Source organism: Drosophila subpulchrella, unplaced genomic scaffold (assembly GCF_014743375.2).
Source record: "Drosophila subpulchrella strain 33 F10 #4 breed RU33 unplaced genomic scaffold, RU_Dsub_v1.1 Primary Assembly Seq61, whole genome shotgun sequence".
Lineage (NCBI taxonomy): Eukaryota > Metazoa > Arthropoda > Insecta > Diptera > Drosophilidae > Drosophila > Drosophila subpulchrella.
The window spans coordinates 622,521-647,772 of record NW_023665697.1 but is presented as its reverse complement, the minus strand read 5'-3'; the positions used below and the strand labels follow the sequence as shown (position 1 = coordinate 647,772).

The 25,252-nt window shown below is 42.3% G+C and overlaps 1 protein-coding gene across 14 annotated transcripts in view; it reads left to right on the top strand.

The window, feature by feature from the left end:
• Positions 1 to 9,313: 9,313 nt before the first annotated feature.
• The window catches only part of LOC119562564 (putative serine/threonine-protein kinase STE20-like), a 244,685-nt gene continuing 228,746 nt past the window's right edge, over positions 9,314 to 25,252 (top strand). For 7 of the 14 annotated variants that reach the window (XR_005221886.1, XR_005221887.1, XM_037875770.1 and 4 more), the window contains exons 1-2: positions 9,314 to 9,641; positions 10,601 to 11,029. Coding sequence is in view for 12 of the 14 variants with exons in the window: in XM_037875770.1 (XP_037731698.1) it covers positions 9,338 to 9,641; positions 10,601 to 11,029 (733 nt within the window). In the remaining 2 variants the exon portion in view is untranslated. The remainder of the gene's footprint in view (positions 9,642 to 10,600; positions 11,030 to 25,252) is intronic. The other 7 variants (XM_037875773.1, XM_037875776.1, XM_037875777.1 and 4 more) reach the window with 2 other exon arrangements.

Genomic DNA, 25,252 nt, shown 5'->3' with positions numbered 1-25,252 from the left:
TAAGGCGAGATATATCCGATTATATAATTTGTACTTCTTAAGTAAGAAATACAATATGAAATTTTTTTTAAATGTTAATACTAAAATGTTTTAAATATTGAAATCAATTTTAACGGACTAAATTTCTATTACTAAGCTAAACAATTATATTGTAATAAAAATGTGTAATAAGTCAACATAACATTATAAGTAAATCCAAATTACTTAATTTTACTATAATCAAATAATTTACTTTTATAAAACAATACAAGTTGTTTATTTTCGATACACAATAATGCTCCTAAAATATCAGGAAAATTTTTGCGCCGAAATATTAGTAGCTAGCCGAACATAACGGACAGTCGCAAAAAAAAATAACGGACCGGCGAAATTTGTCTCTGAGAGCGCGGAGTGCAGGAAGATTAGAAGACAAGAAAGAGAGGGAAATCTCCGAGTATCTGCCTCTCTTTATTGCACGACCGCTTTCGTAGGCAGTCTTCTACGCTGCGCCGACTGTTCTACTGACGTCAACAGCGGCACAGCGTTTTAGGCACAAAAAAATAAACAAAACAAGGAAGAACGCTATAGTCGAGTACCTCGACTATCAGATACCCGTTACTCAGCTAAAGGGACCAAAGGAAAGTGGAGATATGCAAGCAGCAAATGCGCCACCTACCGGCGGTAGACAGATTTAAGCATTGTGGGCGTTAGAGTGGGCGTGGCAAAGTTTTTTTAAATCAATCGATAGGTATTGACGAGACCAATACATTTCAGTTAAAATTTTTTATCTAGCACGAAAGTTGTGGGCGCCACAGGCTTGGGCGGTTTGTGGGCGTTAGAGTGGGCGTGGCATATTCGCGTAACAAACTTACGCTGCGCTCAAGCCTACGGAATCTAAATCTGAAATCCCGTTTCTCTATCTTTGATATTTTCCGAGATATCCGCGTTCATATTTACGATTTTTTGAAGTTTGTGGGCGGTTTGTGGGCGTTAAAGTGGGCGTGGAAAATTTTAAGTCAATCGGTAGGTATTGATGAGAACAATACATTTCAGTTAAAATTTTTGTTCTAGCATCAAAACTGTAGGAGCCACAGTTTTGGGCGGTTTGTGGGCGTTAGAGTGGGCGTGGCACTCTTCTGAAACAAACTTGCGCTGCGCAGGAATCTCAGGAATCTGCATGCCTAATCTCAGTATTGTAGCTCTTATAGTTTCCGAGATCTCAGCGTTCATACGGACAGACGGACAGACGGACATGGCTAGATTGACTCGGTTGGTGATCCTGATCAAGAATATATATACTTTATGGGGTCGGAAACGCTTCCTTCTGCCTGTTACATACTTTCCGACGAATCTAGTATACCCTTTTACTCTACGAGTAACGGGTATAATAATAATAATGATAACTTCAGGTCTTATTATTTGGTCCCAGTTTTTTATCAAATTATTCCCCAAAATGGATTTAAAGAGCGGTACCTGAAAATAAAAATATACAAAATACTAGAAAATATGAATAAAAACTTACATTAAAATTCGGAAATAATAAAAAATTATATTTCTTAAGTCAAAAGTTTACAAAGCAATACAGGAGACGATAATTTTATGGGGCTGGAATCTTCTACTACATTGCGTTCTAAACTTTTGAAATATATATAACAAAAATAAGTATTTTTCGGCAAAATCCTGATACGCGTGTTTACTCACTTACCAAATAATATACGTAAAGAGTTATAGGCATATCAAAAATGTGACTCAAAAAAAGGTGTTCGGTTTGTAAAAGAGCGGATTATTTGTGTACAAACATATTATATTAATTTGAAATTTATTTATTTTCGCAGAACTACACTCTATATATATATGCTTTGATGTAATTGTAAAACTTTGATAAAATTAAAAAATAATAAAATTGTAAAATGTAGCTTGCACATACTGTATAAACTGTATAAACATAAAAGCAACGTTCAATTGCGTACATACATGTTATTTATTGAAATTAATTTGGTATTCATTGTATATATGCTTAATGTTCTTTTAACTTCGCACTTATGTATACATATATGTATGTATGTAATTGCATTCTAAATACATATGTATGTGCAATCACATTTAAAGTTTTTTGTGAATTTGTTTAATTTCACACTACACTAACTACACTTTACTTACCTGGGAAAAGATTAATCCAAGGTTGATAAAAATTTGGTTATTTGGTAAGAACTTTACTCTTTCAAATGAAATCTGCAAGTGGCGAGAAATGCAAGAGGCGAGAAAAACCGCGCGCTTCTTTGCATGTTCCCTTTTACCAGGAATTTTTGGTTGTATATGTAATTACGTAAATAAATTTTATTTTAGAAAACTAGAGGTGGTAATAATTCCTGACAGTTTCATTTGTGTACAGAAAAGACAATTGTAAAAAATGGGCATCGGCAACCTTCGGCTTTGAGTATTGTTTTTTACATTCCCACTAAAATACACCTGGATGCACTATATTGAAATACACCTAGTCGGCACCCAAAAGACTGCACCCAGCAAGCACATTTGGTAGTTAAATTTGCATGCGAGCTTTTTGGCTTAAAAAAGAACGGACCAGAACTATTTTTACGTTCCCGAACTCCCGTTTGGGCATACTTTTGGATGCATTATATTGAAATACACCCAGATGCCACGCAAAAGGCTGCCCCCAGCACGGACATATGCTAGGTAAATTTGCATACGTGCTGTTTTGCGTAAAAAAGATACGACCCAGAACTACTTGTTTCGGAACACGTCCCCGAATACCCATTTGGGCATGCTTCTGGATGCATTATTCTGAAGTACATGTAGAAGGCACCGCAATAGAATGCACCCAGCACGCACATTTGCCTTGGTAGATTTACGATCCAGAACTATGTTTATTAAAGACACGTTCCCCAACTAACGACTGGCAAGCGTTTCCGACCACATAAGGTATATATTAGGTTGTCAAAAAAGTCTTGCGGTATTTTCGCTAGTTGTCGCTGCAAGCGTGTAGTTCTAGTAGGAAAAGCTCTTTTCACGCGCTAACACGCGATTAATTGATGGTTGTTTCTTTTTACAACGATGGTTTCGACGTCTCCGTTCTGGTGTAGAGGTGGTCGAAGATGCGCCACGCTCCGGAAGGCCTGTCGTCGAAAATTACGATAAAATAGCTGAGTAGCAAGGCATTGTAGCAGCAGTAGCATCTGCCAAGAGCTGGCATGAGTCATCAAACCGTTATAAGCCATTTGAAGAAACTTGGAGTCACTAAGAAGCTCGATGTATGGGTGCCACACGAATTGACGCTAAAAAACATCTTTGACCGTATCGACGCATGCGAGTCGCTTCTAAATCGCAAGAAAATCGACCCGTTTTTGAAGCATATGGTGACTGGCGACGAAAAGTGGGTCACTTACGACAACGTAAGGCGCAAACGGTCGTGGTTGAAAAGCGGTGAAGCGGTACAGACGGTGGCCAAGCCTAGATTGACGGCCAGGAAAGTTCTTTCAAGTGTTTGGCGGGATTGGCAGGGAATCATCCACTATGAGCTGCTCCCCTATGTCCAAACGCTCACTTCGGACATGTACTGCCAACAACTGGACCGCTTGAAGGCAGCACTCATGTAGAAAACGACATCTTTGATCAATAGAGGCCAAATTGTCTTGCATCAGGACAACCCCAAGCCACACATCTTTGGTGACGCGCCAGAAGCTCCGGGAGCTCTGGATCTCGCACAAATTGATAACCACCTGTTTCTGTTCATGGCGAACGCGCTCAATAGTCTGAAGTTGGCCACAAGAGAGTCCTGTGAAAATTGGCTCTCCGAGTTTTTTGCCAATAGGGAAGCAAGCTTCTATAAGTAGGCATCTCGTTGGGAACGCGTAATCTAACAAAACGGCGCATAATTGACTTGAATCGCGTTATTGTAACCTATTTTATGGACAATTGAAAATTCAATAAAAATACCGCAGGACTTTTTTGACAACCTAATATATACTTAATCAGGATCACTTGCCGTTTTGGTCAGCGATGTCCGTCTGTCCGTATGAACGTTGTCATCTCGTAAACTATAAAAGCAAAAGTATTGAGATTTGGCATACAATTTCTTGCGCACCACAAGTTTGTCTCAGCAAGGTGCCACGCCCACTTAAACGACCACAAGCCGCCAAAAATTGCGACACCCATAGCTTTAATGCTAGGATAAAAATGTTAACTGAAATCTATTGCTTGACTGACCCAACAAAATGTTGCCACGCCCAATTTAACACCCACAAGCCCCCATAACGCTAAAACATGTCTGACGTTCAATGAACAATTTTGTAATCTTCGCTAGGTGTGGCCTTGAAATCTCGAAAAAAAAGGTAGCTTTGCGACTTGCCTACCGCCATCTCGCTTGCTCATCCTTCCTGCGCATCTGATAGCTGAGGCACGTCGAGTGCCATAGCATTCTTCCTTTTTTATATCAAGGAAACTTTTTGGTTAATTTCTGATTTTAGTATCTTAAAGTAAATAATTAATGTTATGTTAAGCCTAGTACTCAGATCGGGCAAAAGTTTCACTAGTCGAAAAATCGTATTCTTTGTAGTGTGACCGAAGTTTTCAAAGTTCACCCGCCATGCATGTAGCATGGTCTTACTGTCAAGCAGCTGAGCTTGTTGCCAAACAGAAAACAAATCCATTGGAGCAATTTAAAAAAGAAGAGTCTGCTGGTGCACAAAGAAAATAAAATAAAAATAAATGAAATTTTCAACGATGTTTTTATTTATGTATGCATTGGCATGTGGCATGGTCTTACTGTCAAGCGGCTGGGCTTGTTCCCAAACGGAAAACAAATCAATTGGAGAAATTTAAAAAGGAGGAGTCTTCTGGTACACAAAGAAAGTAAAATAAAAACAAGGGAGAACGCTATAGTCGAGTACCTCGACTATCAGATACCCGTTACTCAGCTTAAGGGACCAAAGGGAAATGGAGATATGCAAGCAGCAAAGCAAGATTTAAATGCGCCACCTATCGGCGGAAAGCAGATTTAAGCGTTATGGGCGTTAGAGTGGGCGTGGCAAAATTTTTTTTGGGTCAATCGATAGGTATTGACGAGCCCAATACAGTTCAGATAAAATTTTGTATCTAGCATGAAAATTGTGGGCGCCACAGGCTTGGGCGGTTTGTGGGCGTTAGAGTGGGCGTGGCATATTTGCGTAACAAACCTGCGCTGCGTACAAGGCTACGGAATCTAAATATGAGATCCAAATTCTTTATCCTTGATAGTTTCCGAGATATCCACGTTCATATTTACGATTTTTTGAAATTTGTGGGCGGTTTGTGGGCGTAAAAGTGGGCGTGGCAAACTTTTTTTTTATCAATCGATAGGTATTGATGAGAACAATACATTTCAGTTAAAATTTTTATTCTAGCATCAAAACTGTAGGAGCCTCAGTTTTGGGCGGTTGTGAAACAAACTTGCGCTGCGTAAGAAGCTCAGGAATGCACGCCAAATCTCAATAGCCTAGCTCTCATAGTTTCCGAGATCTCAGCGTTCATCCGGACAGACAGACGGACAGACGGACAGACGGACATGGCTAGATCGACTCGGCTAGTGATCCTGATCAAGAATATATACTTTATGGGGTCGGAAACGCTTCCTTCTGCCTGTTACATACTTTCCGACGAATCTACCCTTTTACTCTACGAGTAACGGGTATAATAAGTGGAATGTTCAACGTATGTTTTTATTTATGTAAATTTGTAGTTTAAAGCTTCCTTAACGTCCCACGAATGCTTCGCTATCTTTCCCGCGCCACCGCAGTCCAGCTCCGAGTCCCAATGGGCATATTGGACCTTGAGGAAGTGGGAGCCGGATTGGGAACGGGATTGATCCGCTGATGCTGCAGGAAGTCGCCCAGCATCCTGGCCATGGCTTCTCCAACTGTTCCTTAGCGGGCGCCCTATTTTCCGTGGGAGCCGGATTGGGAACGGGATTGATCCGCTGATGCTGCAGGAAGTCGCCCAGCATCCTGGCCATAGCTTCTCCAACTGTTCCTTAGCGGGCGCCCTATTTTCCTCCTCCCTATAGAAGCCACCCCGTCCTCCAGCTCCGCTTAAGATGCCAAATAGCTGGTGGTGGTGGTGTACGGAGTCCTAATGGAGAGGACTTCGGAGATCATTATCTATTAGTACAACGCAACCAAATTATTTTGTCCAGATCTTACTTTCTTTGCGAGGACACGCTCGGCAGGATGTCCATGTAGAGAGCGAAGTCCCACTCGGCATGTTCCTTCCCACTGGGAAGATCCAGAGGATCTCCTCCAGCACGTCAACTATTCTGCGGATTTGCCCCTGTTTTGGTATTGCTTCCTGTCGGTTAAGTCCCACAATAATGGGCAACAGCTTGGATTAGGCGTTCTTTTTCATCTGCACTGACCTCCTTTAACCGTTTTTGGGGTTTTTCTTCCATTTAAAATTTTTAAATTCCCCACCGCTTCTGCACGAACACCGCCAAAGATTAAATTTCTCATTCTTTGGGCCGCGGCACTCGCGAAATCTGGTATTTTTTGTGGTATTTCCTTAGCTCATCTGAGTACCGCGCTTAAAAACAGACCCGACGAAAAGCGTTAGCCGCGTATTTGCCTCTCGCTCACTCCTATGGTTAGCTCGCGGTTTTCGTCGATGTGAGTACTAGGCTTTAATTTTAAAACTATAACAACATTAGAAATCACGGAAATATAGTCAAACTACTAGTATCGATTTCAAGGCCTTGCGGTGCACACGATTCCGGGAGAACGCTTTATCTTATACCGAAAGTGAACGAAGGAATTTGAAAAATTTCGATTACAGCGGAAATAGCGGAACTTTGACCGAAATAAGTGCTAAGTACAAGAAAATTCTTTTGTTTTGATAATAGGATGACAATGTAAGGATCTGTGTCCACCGCATAACCATTTCGAGAGAACACCGTTCCGAGATATTCTCGATTGCTTTTTAAGTTCACTGCTTCTGTTTTATTAATGTTTTAAGTTCACTACTTCCTGTACCCAGAGGTAGCTATTAAGTCCCATATGTGTGAGTTTACCTAAAATTTTGTACAACAAGGTAATGAAAAATCGCATTTTTAGCGGATGAAAGTGTATATAACCACTAAAATAGGAGTGTACAAAATTAATTGAACCACAGTTTCCCCAATTTGAAATGTTCCTTGTTTATGTCGTGATCGGCAACTGTTATTCATGTGAGTTGTTTTTGGATAGCTGAGTGGGCATCGGAGTTTCACAGTTGCCAAAAAGCCCACTCTTTGGGAAAAGGAGACTAACGTCATAACTTGACGTATCTTCCAATATAACTAGCATATAGGGTATGTCACATATTTTCTACAAAGCCAAAAATATCTTCTGCACTTAGCCGCTTAAAATTGCAACACCGATTTTTGTTAACAGTTAATCGGCGACCGATCAAGGAAATTTTCATTCAGGCAAGCTATGTATAAATTGAATAGGGACTTCTGTGGACCAACAGTGACGCCAGAGAATTTTCACAAGTTAAAACCGTTTGGACCCTTTAGGAACATATTTAAAACACATATCTCGCATTGGGTTCTATGACTCCACCAATTTTTAAGCAAAATGTTTGGGAGGTGAATGCGCCTTCAAATATATTTTGCTTAATATAAATATTGTACGTTTTGGTGCAACATATGTCAAGTCTTGCCACGAAAGACATAAGCTGAATGTTGGTTATTTCTTAAAAAAAAAAACCGCAATATTTATTTTCTAGATAAGATCCGAGCTGTTGTAAGGCTCCTTAGTGTTGGGCCAACAACAATTACCTTATAACAGATGACTTTTGACATTAGAGTAAAATGCATTTCCTTCTCAAAAAAATCGTATGAATAAAAGTCTCCTTCGTAAAAAATACTGAATAAAAACATTGAAATACTGCATCGTTTGGCATCATTTTCTGATGCGAGTTATAGCGACTGTTTGCCTTCTCTTTTTAACACGTGAATTTCTTATTGAAGAAAAAGTCGCTTAAACGGGAACAGCCACTGTGTGAGTAGCTATTTGTTGTATTTGATTTATTTAAATTGTACACTGGGACGGTTCGCATTTGCTTCAAAATTTTTTTAAAAAGAATCATAAATAGAATTTATCGAATTAGATACCGATTAATATGCGATTTTAAACACTGAAAGAAAAAGAAAGAAAAAAAATTGATTTCGGAGGGCATATATAAAATGGACTTGTTCCCTTTAAAGTAAAGCCTACTACTCACATCGACGAAAACCGCGAGCTAACCATAGGAGTGAGCGAGAGGCAAACAGGCGGCTAAAGCTTTTCGTCGGGTCTGTTTTTCAGCGCGGTACTCAGATGAGCTAAGGAAATACTAGATAAAATACCAGATTTTGCGAGTGAATTTTCGATGAACGCCGTTAGCCGCGGCCCAAAGAATAAGAAATTTAATCTTTGGCGGTGTTCGTGCAGAAGCGGTGGGGAATTTAAAAATTAAAAATGGAAGAAAAACACCCAAAACGGCTAAAGGAGGTCAGTGCTGATGAAAAAAGACGCCTTATCCAAGCTGTTGCCCATTATTGTGGGACTTGACCGACAGGAAACAAAACCACAACGGGATAAATCCGCAGAATAGTTGAAGCGTTAGAGGAGATCCACTAGAGAATCCCAGTAGGAAGAAACATGGGACATCGCTCGATCTCCGACGAGCTCTCCATTGAGGACTCCTCCCTCACCAGCTACTTGGCAGCTGGTGATGGAGCGAAGGTAGAGGATGCGCCGGCTTCTATAGGGAGGAGGAAATAAGGTCGCCCGCGAAGGGACAGCTGGAGGAGCCATCACCAGCCATTATTGACCAGCTCGGAGCTGGACTACAGATGGCGCGGGAAAGATGGCGGAGCATCCGTGGGACGAGAAGGAAGCCTTTAACTTCCAATTTGCATAAATAAAAACATTCGTTGAAAATTTAATTTATTTTTATTTTAATTTCTTTATGCACCAGCAGACTCTTTTTTTTTTAATTGCTCCAATTGATTTGTTTCCGTTTGACTACAACCCCAGCTACTTGACAGTAAGACCATGCCACATGCGTGGCGGGTGAACTTGAAAACTTCGGTCACACTACAAAGAATAATATTTTTCGACTAGTGAAACTCTTAGCCGATCTGAGTACTAGGCTTAACGATAAAGTCGAAGTTTCACATCAGTTAAACATCACAACATTTTCCTAGGAATGGGTTGTGTGTAAAGAAGCTCTTATACAGAATTCGTCAAAGAGTGGATGGTGTATTCTCTGTGGGAATCGGGTATAAGATGCACTTTTGGATTTCAAACAGAAAAATAGCCACATACATAAGTCATTTTTGATTGAGATGTGCAGCAACAATATACGCCACTATAAACTATTGCAAATATTAAAATATGGGAAATATGGAACAGTTTACATGGGATATGATTTAAATAATAAATGTTTAGCTATTAAAAAAATGTCTCTGGATCAACCAATAGAAGAGCTTACGGCAATGTGCAATGAAATTTTGACTATTCGTCGTTTTAAGCATAAAAATATTATCACAATCCTTCACTGCTTTTTGTATAATCAGCATGCATATCTGATATTCCCATATATGTGTTTTGAAAACTGTGAAATTCTGCTTCAAAAAGTGTATACCTCTGGTAAATTTATTATATTTTTATGTATAAAAGTATATGTTAAACTAAAACAATATACAAACATACCCCTTGCGCGCATAACTTTGAATTGATTCCACACAAAAAGGCTTGAAAGCAGAACACAGTCGGAAATAAATGCATTCCGGAACACGTTCGCTTATTAACAAATAATCACACAAAACATTTGCCGGAAGTGATGATCTTTCCCATTCAATTTACCCACAAACTTCAAGAAATCGTCCATATGAACGCTGATATTTGGTATTTAAGATTTAGATTCCTAAGCTTCGTACGAAGCGCAAGTGTGTTACGCTGATGTGCCACGCCCACAAACCGCGCGTAGCTGTGGCGCCAACAGTTTTCATGCTAGACAAACAAATTTAACTGAAATGTATTGGTCTCGTCAATACCTTCCGGCGCTTAAAGAGAGCAGAGTGCGCGGCTAAATTATTCTATTGAATAATTCACAATTTAAGCAATTTGTCCTTTTTGTTTCCCCCTCTATCTCTCCAATAGCGAATCTTCGATGCGTATTCCAATTATAAAGCTGTCATCCTAAAATTGTAACTTAACTTTTTATCAATTTTCAAATTAAAAGCTGAGTAACTTGATAGTTGAGACACTTGACTATAGCGTTCTCTCTTGTTTTAGTTTAATTTTACTCGTAAAATATTACTTTAGTTTTATATACAAATCCAAAATCAATACTTTTTCTTATAGTTTTATTGTTGCTTAAAAAAATAAAACTCAGATAACTTTGGTTGGTAAGTTTTGGATTTTTTTATAAAACTTTAGGAACAACTTATATTTTTAATTTCTTTATGTAAAAATAGAACTCAAAATCATGTGGCGATTCTGTGGACTTTGAAATAAGTATTGAAATAATAATCTTAACTCTTCTGATCCCTCGTATCTTCTTGTCTTATTATACATTTATTCTGATGCAATATCTTGTTTTCAAGGTTTTCCGGAGATTATGATAGCACTTATCATAAAGGATGTATTATCAGCTATTACATATATTCACTCTGAGAACTGTGTCCATGGATCTATAAGAGCTCAGCATGTTCTTATAAATTCTAGAAAAGCTGTTATATCAAATTTTCGTGATTGCCAAACTTTTATTAATCAAGGAGAAAAAAAGAATGTGCTGTATGGATCAACGGTGGGAAAAAAAAATCAGTTGTATTGGAAAGCACCAGAAGTTTTAAATCAAAACCTTTCTGGCTACACCGAAAAAATAGACATATACTCCACAGGAATCACTTGTTGTGAAATGGCAAATGGGTTTCAACCGTATCAAGGCACAGAATTAACATACATGTATATTGAAAAAGCTCGTGGAAGTCGTCCTTTGCTATTGGATCAGAGCAGTATTATGGAAGACCAAGGTAATATATTTCACAACTATTTTTAAGTGAAATCAAATATCTAAACGCTAAGAATTATAAAATATATAAAGCTTATAGGTTAAATGCTTTTATCACTGTGGACGAAGACAACTACTACTACTACTACTTGCGAAGACAACTACTATATACAAGGGTGGTCAAAAGTATTTTCACAAAAAAAAAGTTAAATATATTCATAATTTGAACTTACATCTTGTTAACTTTGGCATCAATGGAAAGGTAATTTAAATGCCGTTTGAATGATACAATACATTTCTTAACACATTCAGTACTTATTGAAAAGGACGAATTTGTGTGAAAATGTCCTTTTTGAACTTTTTTCCTCGACTTGAAAACTTAAATTTTTTGATGCAAAAAGTTTCTTCAAACAAAAATAATAGTAACTGCAAAAAGAATTTTTCAAAAATCATTTTGCTTATATTTTTTATGATTTTTTGAAAATGCTTAGAAACATGCATTTTAGCCATATTTTTCTCTTTTTCATACAAATTTTTTCCGACAGTGTCACCTTTAAAAAATCATAAAAAATATAAGCAAAATAATTTTTGAAAAATTTTTTTTGCAGTTACTATTATTTTTGTTTGAAGAAACTTTTTGCATCAAAAAATTTAAGTTTTCAAGTCGAGGAAAAAAGTTCAAAAAGGACATTTTTACACAAATTCGTCCTTTTCAATAAGTACTGAATGTATTAAGAAATGTATTGTATCATTCAAACGGCATTTAAATTACCTTTCCATTGATGCCAAAGTTAACAAGATGTGAGTTCAAATTATGAATATATTTAACTTTTTTTTTGTGAAAATACTTTTGACCACCCTTGTATAGCCGCAGAATTGAAAATCTGCCATTATGATCCGATCGTAACGAGTGATACACCAATCGAAAGCTATCGCATAAACTAAGAAGATTGCATACCAAGACTTTAGGTTAGGTTAGGTAGGAGTGGTTGGAGACTAACTATTAGTCCCCTCACTTAGGCCACAATGGGCCCCTTGTGATACCACATGATCTCTGAAAGATCCGTTTCCCTAGCTCATGGGTTTTCTGCCTTCTCGAAGTATTCTGTTCTTCTTAAGAAGCATAGTAATTTTTGAATGCTTACGTCCTGAATGGCCGCAAGGTTCGGAAGTGTGTAGCTACCTAGGGTTTGAAAGCGCTTTAGGTTATGCGCTGGGCAGAAGCATAGGAGGTGTTCGATGCTCTCCTCTTCGTCTATCTCCTTGCAGCTGCGGCAGAAGTCGTGGTTACTTAAACCCAGCCTTATCGCATGAGTCCCTATAAGACAGTGGCCCGTGAGGGCATTTAGGAGAGTGGAGATGTCCTCCCTACTACATTGTAGGAGAGTTCTTGTTCTTTTCGTATTATAGTTTGGCCATGTGAGTCTAGAATTGTGGCATGTTGAGATTGAGTTCCAACGGTTATTGGAAAGAGTATACAATCTCTGCCTGAGATGGAGCTTGCAGGTAGCCATGGGCATCCCTACCGTGTCCTTATCACGAAGGATATCGGCGGTTGTCCCCTGTCTTGCCAGCTCGTCTGCTATGCAGTTGCCCTCAATGTTGCGGTGCCCAGGCACCCAGATGAGGCTGATTCTCAGATGAGTGGCCATCTCGTTAAGAGATTTGCGGCATTCAGAGATTGTTTTTGAGCTCGTTGTGTAGGAGTCGAGGGCCCGGAGGGCAGCTTGACTATCCGAGAATATGAAGATATCACTGTCCTTATGTACAGACGTGTTCAGGTGGGTAGTGGCTTCCTGAATTGCCATCACTTCCGCTTGGAAAACACTACAGTGGTCTGGTAGGCGGAATGAGACTTTTATGTCTAATTCGGGGGAGAAGACTCCCCCACCTGTTTGGGAGTTAAACTTGGAGCCGTCCGTGTATATGTTGACGGCGTTTACGAATTGATGTGGGAGGTTGTCCCAGTCTGAACGGGTGGGTATATGAATTTTGTATCTTCTTTCGAAGTTGACTATGGGTGGGACGTAGTCTGTATAACGTGGTAGGGGTGAATGTTTTGATAGGATAATGGAGTGACCCGTGGAGCCCGTTGTCCATGCCGCTGCTTCACGGAGCCTCAGCGCTGTTGCAGATGCCCAGCTTTTGGCAAGTAGGTCCAGGGGTTGGAGATCGAGAATTGTGTTTAGAGCCTCAGTGGCGGTAGTGCGCAGCGCCCCACTGATGCAGAGTTCTGCGCTCCTTTGGATCTTGTGAAGGATCCGGAGGTTGCAGTTCTTATCTAGAGAAGGCCACCAAACGATGTTTCCGTAGAGGAGAATGGGCCTGACTATTGCAGTATATAGCCAGTGAACTATCATGGGGGAGAAACCCCACTTCCTCCCTATGGCTTTTTTACAAGCGAAGAGGGCTATGGCCGCTTTGCGTGTGCGATCTAGGATGTTGTCAGTCCAGAGGAGCTTTTTGTCAAGAATGACACCTAGGTACTTTGCTTGGTTGCTGAAGGTTAGGCGCGTTTGGTGTAGTTTTGGGGGAACTAGAATTGGTATCTTGTACTTCCTTGTAAAGAGGACTAGTTCGGTCTTTTCCGGGTTAACTCCCAGTCCACAGCCAGCCGTCCACCGGGAAAGGGTGGATAGGGCTGTCTCCATCAGATTACAAAGGGTTTGCGGGAATTTGCCCTGCAGTAGGATAACCACGTCATCCGCGTAGGCTACCACTTTTGTGCCCGCCTCTTCTAGAAGTGATAGCAGTTTGTTGACCACCAAAACCCATAGAAGAGGTGAGAGTACTCCCCCTTGTGGGGTTCCTCTACTGACATTCCTGGTCGAGAGGGCCGATCCCATAGTGGAGTGCACTACCCTGCTGGTTAGCATGGTGTGTATGAGTCCCACTATGGGCCGCTCAATGCCCAGTTCAGTCAGAGCACCAGTGATCGCCGTTGGGGTGACGTTGTTGAAGGCGCCTTCTATGTCTAGAAACGCTGCAAGAGAGTATTCCTTATTGTGGAAGCCTCGTTCTATACTGTACACTAGAGAGTGGAGGGCGGTGTCGGTTGATCTACCCTTACGGTACGCATGCTGTGCGTCAGAGAGTAGGCTATGGTCGATGGTTAGTCTGATATGGGTGTCAATTAGCCTTTCCAGGGTCTTCAACAAGAAGGAAGAGAGACTGATCGGGCGGAAGTCCTTTGGGTTGGTGTGGGAGGGCTTGCCGGCTTTCGGTATAAAAATTACCTTAACGTCCAGCCACCTTGTTGGAATATGGTTTAGAGCAAGGCAGCCGTGGAAGATGGCTGTCAGCCAGGGAAGGGACATATCTAATGTCCGTTGTAGCTGGGCCGGGAAGAACCCATCTGGGCCAGGTGATTTGAAGGGCTTAAAAGAGTTAACAGCCCACTGAATGCGGTCAGGGTTTGAAATGTTGGCAATACTCTGGTCGTCTAGATTCTCCTCTATGTGGAGGTCCTCCACTACCTGGGTATTGTTAGGGAAGTGTGTGTCTAACAGCAGTTCAAGGGTTTCCTGACTGTTTTCCGTCCAGCCATCATCATTGGTTTTAAGATAGCCAATGGTAGCTGGAGCTTTAGCTAGAATTCTTCTGAGTCTGGATGCCTCCGCAGTAGATTCTATGCTACTGCAGAAATTAGCCCAGGCTCTTCGTTTTGATATTCTTATTTCCTTTTTGTATAGGCTTAGTTTTGAATGATATAGATTCCAGGAGGATTCGCTATTGTTATATTTAGCTTTATTGAAGTAAGTTCTACACTCTCTTTTAAGGTTCGCCAGGGTTGGGTTCCACCATGGGGGTTTGTGCTTTGTTTTGCCTGTTCTACTTGGGCAAGCCCTTTTTAAGGCCTCCCCGCAGATATCGGTAAAAGTGTTGACTAGGTTATCTAATTCTTGACGGTTGTGTATGCGTGTCGGGGGAGCGAGTAGGTTCCTGCTGAGGAGATTTTTGTAGTATCCCCAGTTGGTTAATCTTAGATTAGTGATGTTCTCGGCTGGAGGATGGTCTAGACTTATTGTAAATTCTATGTACCGGTGGTCTGAGAATGAGTGTTCGGTCCCCACCTTCCACGTTTCAAGTTGGTTAAGTAGGGGATCAGATATTAGAGTAATGTCTAGTACTTCCCTCCTATTTCTAGTGATGAAAGTTGGGTCATTACCTTTGTTGCAGATGAATAGATTTGATTGAAGGAGATAATCGTAGAGTAACTCACCCCTTTCGTTGGTGTTTGTACTTCCCCATTGTGTGTGGTGAGAGTTAGCGTCCCCACCCAGGATGAGTTCCTTAGATGAGTGAGTGTGTATGAGTTGTTGTGTAGTGGTGTTTGGTAGTGGCCCTTCGTGGTCGTGAGCCAGATAGAATGATGCTATGGTGTGATGGGTGTGTTCGCTTAGCTCCAGCCTGACCGTGGTAAGGTCGCCTTCGCTAAACTGTGGAATAAGAAATGTGTTAAAGTGTGTTTTTGTGAGAATGCAGGTTCTGGTTTTACCCTTGTCCTTGGTGTAAAAAAGCTTGTAAAGGGGGGTTGATAAGCCACAGATGTTGTTACCAACAATCCATGGCTCTTGAATGAGGACTACGTCTATGTTGCCTGTTGCCAGGCGGGTGAGGAGGGCAGCGGATGCTGCCTTGCTGTGGTGCAGATTAATTTGCAGAAACTGCACCATCTTTGGGACTGGGGTCGGGCTGGGTTCCCTCCGCTTCCTCCGCTATGTCCTGGAGGACAGAGCGCCCTGGTCGGGCTGTGTCCTGGGTGCACAGCTGTTTCAGGCTCTCCGTCAGCTCCGAGTCGGTTGACACGTAGCCGGTGAGGGTGGCCTCCTCGTGATCTGGTTCGTCGTCGCTCGGGGGTTCGTACGACGCACAGGCAGCCAGGTTGTCTGCCGCTATCTTGTCTGTGTCGTAAATACGAAGCTGCACCTTATCGAACCCGTAGTTCACTCGGTGCTGCTGGGCTGCGAGGGGTTCCAAGCATGCCTGGTTCAGGAGGATGACCACGCTCATGGTGACTCGCTCGGTCTTCTCCACCTTGACCACCTTCCAACCGTCTGTTGGAAGTTTTGGGTTGAACCTGGTCAGCAGGCTGAGTATAGCCTCTGGTTCCGATGGTTCAGACGGCAGCCACACCCTCGCTCTCGGTCGAGACGGGATGTCTGCAGCCTCACAAACTGCCAGCTTGGCCCCGGGGTAGACCTCGCCGACTTTGTCAATTGCAGCCTTGTACAGTGCTGCCGATCTCTCGTCTTCGCAGGCGATCAACTTTACGTTGCCCTGGTACCACCCTGCATCAGTGCAATCGGGTGGCGGTCCTGGGTTTTCGTCCAGCACTTTCAAGGCCACTGTCGCAAGGGCCCGTCTAACCAGACCCCAATGGTTTCTTGGGATCCTTCCGCCTTCATCGCTCTGGTCGATGACTCCAATGATCTTCCGATCCTTTACCACTTCCGCAAAGGATCTCGACCATGTGCCGCGGTTGGTTACTTTGGCCTTCTTGCTCGCTGGTTGAGCTGACTCCATCGACCTCTCACGCTTGTTGCTGGTAGTCATAGCGATGTCGAAGTCTGGGATAACTGCCTTCGCCCAGGCTATGTCCTCTTGGATTTTCTGGTAATCCAATTTCGAAGTCTGATCCTCACGTATCGGATTGGTGGCCAGCCGTTTGAGGATCCTGGAAGCCTTCTTTCTTTCAAGAGGTCCAGCCTGGTTAGGTGGAACCCTCTTGAACTCCTTTGCCCTGGTACTCACCACGAGACCGGCTTTGGCGCTCCCCTCAGGTTGGAGTGACTGGTTAGCCACACCTACGCTGGTGGGAGGCTTGGGCTTGTCGCTATGGCGAGTTGGGCTTAGCCGGCTGCGTGGTTCGCTGGCCTTGGCAGGGGTAGACGTCACGTGGACTGGGGTAGTCAGAGCCGTGATCTTGCTCTTTCTTTCGTCGTTGGTTACGACTTCCGACTTTATAAGAGTGTCGGGCTCTCGTTTTGTGCAGTCTGTTTGTTTATTGTTATTTGAGTTCTCCATGTTAAATCCCACGAGCTGCGGAGAAAGGACAGGTCCACCCGGGCAGAGATCCGCCGTACCCGGGTAAGGCTGACTTAGAACAGGCGGTCGCCACTTGCCTGAGCTCACCGTTTGAGACTGAGTTATTTGATGACTCGGGCTCCCAGCCAGATTGACTCTCGGCACGGTACGAGTGACACCTTAGTCCAGCCCGGGGTGAGATGAGTTGTGTGGGTAGGGAAGAGGTAGGTTCAAAGAGTGTGGGAAGGGGGTGTGTGTGAGCTATTTGTCGGAGGCGGCAGCACAAGCGCGACGTCGGTACTGCTACGGCGCAGATACCCGCTGACTGTCCGGGGCTACTTATTTGCGCTTCATGTTGGGGGCTTGGCGGTAGCCGGGCCGTGTCCAACTTCCACGCTTATTCGTAGCTACCCTGGAGAACCAGGGCGCTCGCTATCCGCAACCTGCGACCCGTTCGGTAGCCTTCAGCTCGGCGCCCTCAGAGCCATCCCACTAGCTCTTTGGCCGAAATACCAAGACTTTCGAAATATAGATTTGTTTGGGTGAAAAAGCGGTGAAAGTGTAAAAGTAAAAGTTTAGAAAATTGGAGCTGCTGGATACGGTGGGGATAAAAGTCTCCGGCTGTTTAGCTAGTTTTTTTTTTTTAGGAGCCACAGTTTTGGGCGGTTTGTGGGCGTTAGAGTGGGCGTGGCACTCTACTGAAACTAACTTGCGCTGCGTAAGAAGCTCAGGAATCTGCACGCCAAATCTCAATAGCCTAGCTCTCATAGTTTCAGAGATCTCAGCGTTCATCCGGACAGACAGACAGACGGACAGACGGACATGGCTAGATCGACTCGGCCAGTGATCCTGATCAAGAATATATATACTTTATGGGGTCGGAAACGCTTCCTTCTGCCTGTTACATACTTTCCGACGAATCTAGTAAACCCTTTTACTCTACGAGTAACGGGTATAAAAACAAGATTTTCTTCTTCCCAAAATTAAAATGTTTTTCCCTTTGTTTGTGGGTTTGTATGCATCCCTTCTTAGTTTTAGGGTTTTGGAAACCCTATGGGTGTATAAAGTAGCTTGAAATAGAAAACGTTTGTTCTACAACTTTTGGAAAAACCCGCTAGTTTAGTGGAAAATAAAAAAAAAGCCAGATTTAAAATGCTTATAGTATCTAAACAACTAATGCTACAGAAACGTGCTATAAATCTCTGAAAAGATAATTTAATTTGCTAAATACTCTTCATATAGTAAAATTGTCTGAATATAATAGATTTAAAGTTATGACAAAAAGTTATGTTTTAAAACCATTTTTTGACTATTTTCTCAAAATTGAGTCAAACGATTTCTTTTTAAATTTCAAATAGCCCTTGATATTCCTCAACTTGTGATGTATAACACTTTTTGCCCTAAAAATTTACCGTTTGGAAGATATTAAGCGATAAAAGTGCAACTCGTTTTAACTCCGTATACGAAATATTTCATACTTATAGGAATAAACAAGAAAAAAACCAATTTGATGAAAAATATTCTTATTAGATTTTTTCAAACGGAAAATCTGTTATGGTTTTATGGTCCTTTACTAGCATGAAGCTAATCGAAATAGGAAACTTGATCTATTTGTTCTACCACTTTGGAAAAACCCGCTAGTTAAGCGGGAAATGTAAGAAGCGACAGATTTCTCTTGGAATCTGAAACTATACAGCCCTTGAGATTCCAAACTTGTGCTATTCAAATAGGTAACTTGTGCCTAATTTAAGGTGGCGTTCAGCTAAGATTAGGGGTCGAATCTGTGTTTGGTTTTTCAATAGCCAAGCCATATGGGAACGACTCCTAGTCATGGTATTGGGGTACTTAAACTCTTGTGCAAAAAAAAAGTAGTGGCGAACACGTCTTTAGCAAAAATTATATTACATTCGAAAAAATAAATAAACTATATTAAATTTATGTATTCGGCACGCTACAAAAGAAAATTTACGTGTAGGTAAATGATTATTTACTTTGCGGGCCGAAATCATAAATTTAATATAGTTTATTTATTTTATTGAATGTATCATTCTTCGTCACAATTGTTGATATCAGAAAGTTTTGTTAAAGGAGCGTTCGCCACTACTTTTTACCTCCTTAAGAGGTGTTTTTGTTTGATATATAAATATTTCGCAAGAAAGGAGATTATATAGTTATTTGGCTCAAGATACCCGAATAGGTTCTCATAACAAAAGGATGGATCTACAAAAAGGAGACGCAGCTTCCTGCGCCCACCTTCCTACCTTTTGAAAAATCTGATCTAGACTGCAAAATAAATTTTACTAAGGGGAGGGGTCGAAAATCTAATGGGGTTACAAAAGCTTGATTTCTTTAAGGTGAAGTTAATCGTATGTGTAACAACAGACAGACAGATTAAACGTTTTGGGCGTTTTTTGGCGAGTGCAAGAAGCTCTAGAATTCTTATCTAAACATTCTACTTTTTATGTTTTTCGAGATCTCAGCGTTCATACGGACAGCCAGTCAGATATGGCTAGATCGATTGGGTTTCAGGATCAAGAATATTTATACTTTATAGGGTCGGCAACGCTTCCCTTAACCTGTCACATAATTTCGAATGCATCTAATATACCCTTTTACTCTACAAGTAACGGGCTTAAAAATATTATTAGTTGACAAATAATTGACATAATTTCCGATGAATCTAATATACCCTTTTACTCTAAAGTAACGGCCTTAAAAATATCTAAAAGTTGACAAAAAATTATTTTAAAATGAAAAACTTTTTGTCGGGGAAGTAATAAAATAGGGATACTCGTTCGCTTTGTAGGGCAGGTTGTTCTCCATTTTCGTATTTTTGTTAATTGATTCGACAACTTTGGGGGCGTCGCCATATATCGGTGCGCTTTTCAGTCAATGAAACTGGGTCCTGTAAAATGCAAGTATAAATATTTGAAAACGATAATCGATCGTCTATAAGTAACCAATATCTATTTTTTTTTTTTTCACCCCGTCCAGAGTTGATAATATTAAATTTCAATGATTTGCTTAATTTGACATCTCACTAAATCATAAATATAATGGGTATAAAACCCGTTGAGTAACTAGCCAAGTCGATCTACCCAGCTCCGTGTGTATATTCGTATAAACGATGAGATCTCGGATACGATAAAATTTAGTTTATTAGAGGCATCGGGTAGCCGTCTTTTTGATAGGTTTTGCGTTGATCTGCATGAAGTCGCATAAAGTCTTTACTCGTTTGTCATCTTTTTCACCAAAACGATGGAGGAGCTGTGAGGGCTGTTTGCCCCCAACTCGAGACGCCACCGACGCATGACCTACCCCTGGATTTTTGTGTTCTTCGGCTTATACCCCTGCTTGATTGGTTTGTTTCCTCCTTCATTGTGATCTGATACTATGCCATGTTCGATACTTCCGTCATGGTGTTGAAGTCTGTCTGTTTTTCCAGGAATTTCGGCAGTGGCCGGAGTTGTTTTGCAGAGAACTTCTGTTCTTTATTTTATGAATGCCAAAAGGGAACTGACTTACAGCTAACAAAAATTTAACTTAAATTTAACTGGCATCCGGCCAGACGCTGTGTCAGCAGTTTGGCCGGAGCGAGCTCTTGGACGATCGGTCATCGCCGTCGCCCGGTTAACTTAGTTAACTACTCCCCCCGGCCTGGGTGACTTGCCGATAGGTCAAGCCGATGCAGATCAACGCGCTGAATATTGCTCCTGCAATTAGTACCATCTGATATGACCGATAGTCGTTGACCTTCTTCCCGAATTTTTTGATATGCTCCAAATTACGCTCACTCAAACGGTGAAGGTGTGGAAGACTGAGAACGTTGCGCTCCATGGTGACATTCAGGGAAGGTGAGCTGGCTACTCCTGGAGCCCTTTTCTGGGCTGTGTCATGGTTGACAAATCGGGTTTCGTTGACCGTGGCACTCTCGGTAAAGGTGATGAGGTATGTACCCCGTATATGGACGGACATAAGTGCCATTGTCCACACTCACGCGAGCGTTTATAATGACAATCCCATCGTCGACGTAAGTAACGGGATGCAGGTCACTTTGCTGGATCTCGCAATGCGCAGTGCCTCTAGCGTGGAGTTCTTGGGCGCACGATCTTCTTAGCGCCAGCTGGCAAAACGTAGCCCCTGGTGTTATGGAGCAATTCTTCAGCGTGTGGATCTCCCCATCGCATTCCGCTATCACGTTATCTTCCAGCCTGAGCATGGTGTCTTGATGCGACACGGGAAAAATAGTAATCCTATTGCAGGCTGACTTAATTTTAGGAAATTTAATAATAAAGTGTAAAATGTTAACGGATTGAAGGATTTTAACGGATGCTACGGACAAAACGTCTTTAATCGCGGTCTCGGCGGGCTCTTCCATCCACACACTTTTCAGGTCTGCATGATCTAGTATGCTAGGGCTAACGATATTAACTTTAGCAAGAGTTACTTCGAGCATTAAATTTTGCAGCTCCATTGCGATCATCCTATTTCGAGTTAGTAACATCTCGAATAGATGGCCCGTATCAATTTGGGATTCTTTAGCCGACCTCAAAAGTTGATTGACAGTTGTGGAAATTATATTGATTTGGTCCTGTACTTTGTTATTGATATTTAATTGCCTATTGCTTGCATTTATTAGTTGGAATTCTTTAAATTTCATATTTTCAAAATCTTCAGCGTCTGGCGTTCCCGCCACTACCTTCAACGCCGTCCCTAGGAAGTCTAAGCTACTCTATGATGGATGCTCAATGAGTCGAGCAGGTCACGCAGGTGAGCGACATCAACGCTCAAAAGTTTTTGCATGTGCGACTGGGGGAACATGTTGGTCATTCCGTCAGTCTCTTCTACCACGCGCCTATATTCTGAGAGATTCGCTGAGTGTTTTACAAATGCGAATTCCTCCCATACCAAAATTCGACCATCAACGATGGGAATGTATTTAGCTTTTGTCCGTGACGCGTTCCGATGTTATGGTCAAAAGGAATAGCAGGGGTATGGATGTAAACCTGTAATTCGAATATACTGTAATGATTGTTCAAAACGGGGTAGCCCACCACCAAAGCATGGAAAATAAAGCACGATTAAAAATAATAGTAATAAAAAACTTACGCCAAGTGGCTAGGGATAAAAGCAATAAAAAATTAAAAATTACCAGGCGAGCAATAACATGGTTATGCTTGGCCTACTTAAGGTTGTCCTTGTGGACCACCCTCCCCTTAATGAGGACTGTAGTCCCCATGTCCGCTTCCACAGTTTTTCTCTTCACACAATGGTGAGAGTTTGTTGCCTAGTCGTTTGTTGGATTTCACTAGGACTTTTTCGCCAACTTTTAACACCCTGTTTTGTCGGGAAGCATTTTCCCTGTTTCGGAGCTTATCTTGGGCGTGTTTAGTCTTATCCTGTACCTCGTATTGTGGGTCATTCGATTGTGTTTAAACCACGTCGGCTGGCAGTGGCCAGCAGAATTAACTCAACTCCCTAATGTCTTTATCAATTTTAAGACATCTAGCAAGCTCTACAAGAGTGCTGTGGAAACGTTCCACCTGTCCGTTTGAGACACTGGAGGGGCGGCGGACGTAAGGAAATATTTTTTGTCTGTGGAGAAAATGTCTATATGTAGCAATTCTCCTACATGAGATGGGACTGGTGTTTCACCAAGCATATGTTTTTTGGGATGTCTGTCATATTTTGCCTTAGCGCATGTCTAGCAATTGGCTACAATCTCGCTCGCTAGCTTGTCCATTTTCGGGAAGTAGTATTCTTTAGGAACAATAATGTCCGCGAGCTATTCAAGCAATGACTCCTTGCATGTGAAGTCAATGTTATGCCGTCTTTTGTTTCCGAAGAGTACGAAGCTGCGTTTTGACGGAAAGCGTGCTTCCTCCAGAGTTATCTGGTTTTAAAGGCAATTCAAAGGTTTGTCCGTAGTCTCACTGTGAATTGTGGCTGCGCACGAAAGAGCTTCTTCCTCTTCCACATCGTTAAGTTGTTGTCTTGAAAGGGCATCCGTAACGAGGTTTTCTTTGCCGGGCTTGTAAAAAATTTTAGCGCCGGACTCGTCGATGCGAGCTTTCCACCTTTGGATTTTCGCATTCGGATTGGATTCCGACACTGCGAAGGTCAACGGTTGGTGATCAGTAAAGATACTTATATCTTTAACTGCATACAAATAATGGCGCAGTTTGGCCAGCGCCCAAACTATGGCTAACAGCTCCCTTTCGTTGGTAGCGTAGTTAACTTCTCTATCCTTTAAGGTTCTGGAGATCATAGTTATGGGTCGCCCCTCTTGGGACAGCACCGCGCCGATGCCGTGCGCTGAGGCATCTGTCGTTAAATCTGATGCCTTTTTGTAGTCGGGATATCTGAGGACGACATCTTCGGAAGCCAGAATGTTACGCAGCTTTTGGAAAGCCAGCCGTTGCGGCTCGCTGAACTGTACCTGGATATTTTTGGATCTGTGTCTACTGACACTTCCATGTTCCCCTTTCAGAATGTTCGAAATGGGCCTAGCTATTGACGCAAAATGTTTAATAAAGCATCTATAATAGCTAGCCCCAAGCCCAGGACTGATCTGACCTCAAATATGTTTTTAGGCTCCGCGAATTCCTGAATGGCCATGGTTTTTTTCGGGTCTGTAGTGGCCCCGTTGTTGGTGACTATGAACCCTAAAAAGCTAACGCTTTTCTTAAAAAAAATTGATTTTTGTGCTGATACCCTCATGTTGGCATCGTGCAGGCTCTTAAGAACCCAATCTACGTGCCGGATGTGGGACTTTTCGTCCTCTGAGAAAACAATAACATCATCAACATAGACATAGCAACATTTGCCGATCTGCTCTCGCAGTATATCGTGTTCTTTGGAAAATGCTGGCCCCATTTTTTAATACAAATGGCATCTGCGAAACTCGTATTTTCCTCCGTTAACGGAAAAGGAAGTTTTTTCACGGTCGCGTTCTGCCAGTGTGATTTGATGATAACCGGACTTCAAGTCCAGTGTTGTGAAATACTGGGCCTTGCCCAAGTTTCCTAATATCATCGAGATGTTCGGCATGGGTTATCGCTCGGGTATTGTTTTCTCGTTCAGCTTGCGAAAGTCCAACACCAAACGCATTTTCCGCTTGCCAGTTTCGGCGGTAACCTTTTTATCTACTACCCATATTGGGTTATTGTAGGGGGATTTTGACTTTTGGATTATGCCATTTTTTAACAGGTCTTGAATTTCGCCATTGACGAAATCGGCTGCTCCCATTGGATATGGGTTAAGTTTGGCATAGATGGGCTCCTCATCGACAGTTCTTATGGTAGCTACCACCGACGTGTTGTAAGGTAGGGCCTCATTAGGGTCCGTGAACGCTTTTTTCCTGTCGCTGAGCATTTTCAAAAATGCTTTTCTGACCAGAGGTGGTGCATCCGGGCAGTCCAATCCTTCGTATGGGCGGATGAATTTCCCCGCTACTCTATGTCTGATGAATGGTAGCAGGGATTTTCCCCTAAAAAATTAATGGCATCCGAGTCATACTCGCAGATGGCGTCATCGTCTACCTTTTCCGCTGCACTGGAGGCTGCGTCGGCGAAGTATCAGAAGTATCTGCGCCCTGAGCTATGAGGATAATTCTTTGCCTCTTGGGAGGGCCCGAGCGTCCAGACGCAGCCGCCTTCGCGTTCTGGTAAGCCGGGGCACGGGACGGCTGTAACATTTTGGAAAGCGACGGATCCACGTCCATGGGCTCCGGTGTGTTTCTCGGAAGCCTGTCGCTGCGTGGAGCAGAGTGTACTTGCGCCTTGTAGTTTTTAGTAAAGGGCGGGTTCTTCCCGGCACCTATTTGAGAATTTGTTTGTGGAGGGGCTTGTTGCCGTTCCTGCGCTTTTGGGAATTGCTTGCGCTCTCTATCCTCTTGGTTCCTTGCAAACGTTGTTGCGAAGATGTTTCTCTCATGGTTGGATTCGACTTCCTGCGCCAAGGCGAGAGTTGTCGGCATGTCTTTGGGTTTTGCCGAGAAAAGCACATCAGTGAGGCTGCGCTTTAGCCCGGAGATAAACACCCGCAAAGCGTCTTCACGGAATTTATCGCACAATACCTTAGCCATGGCCGCCTCATACGTCATATTGACCTTGTTTGTTAATAAGGTGAGTTTCTTTTCAACCTCATCATAGTACTGTAACAAAGTTAGACCACCCTGTCTTAGAGTGCCTAACTCTTGCTCGATGACGTGCATCAG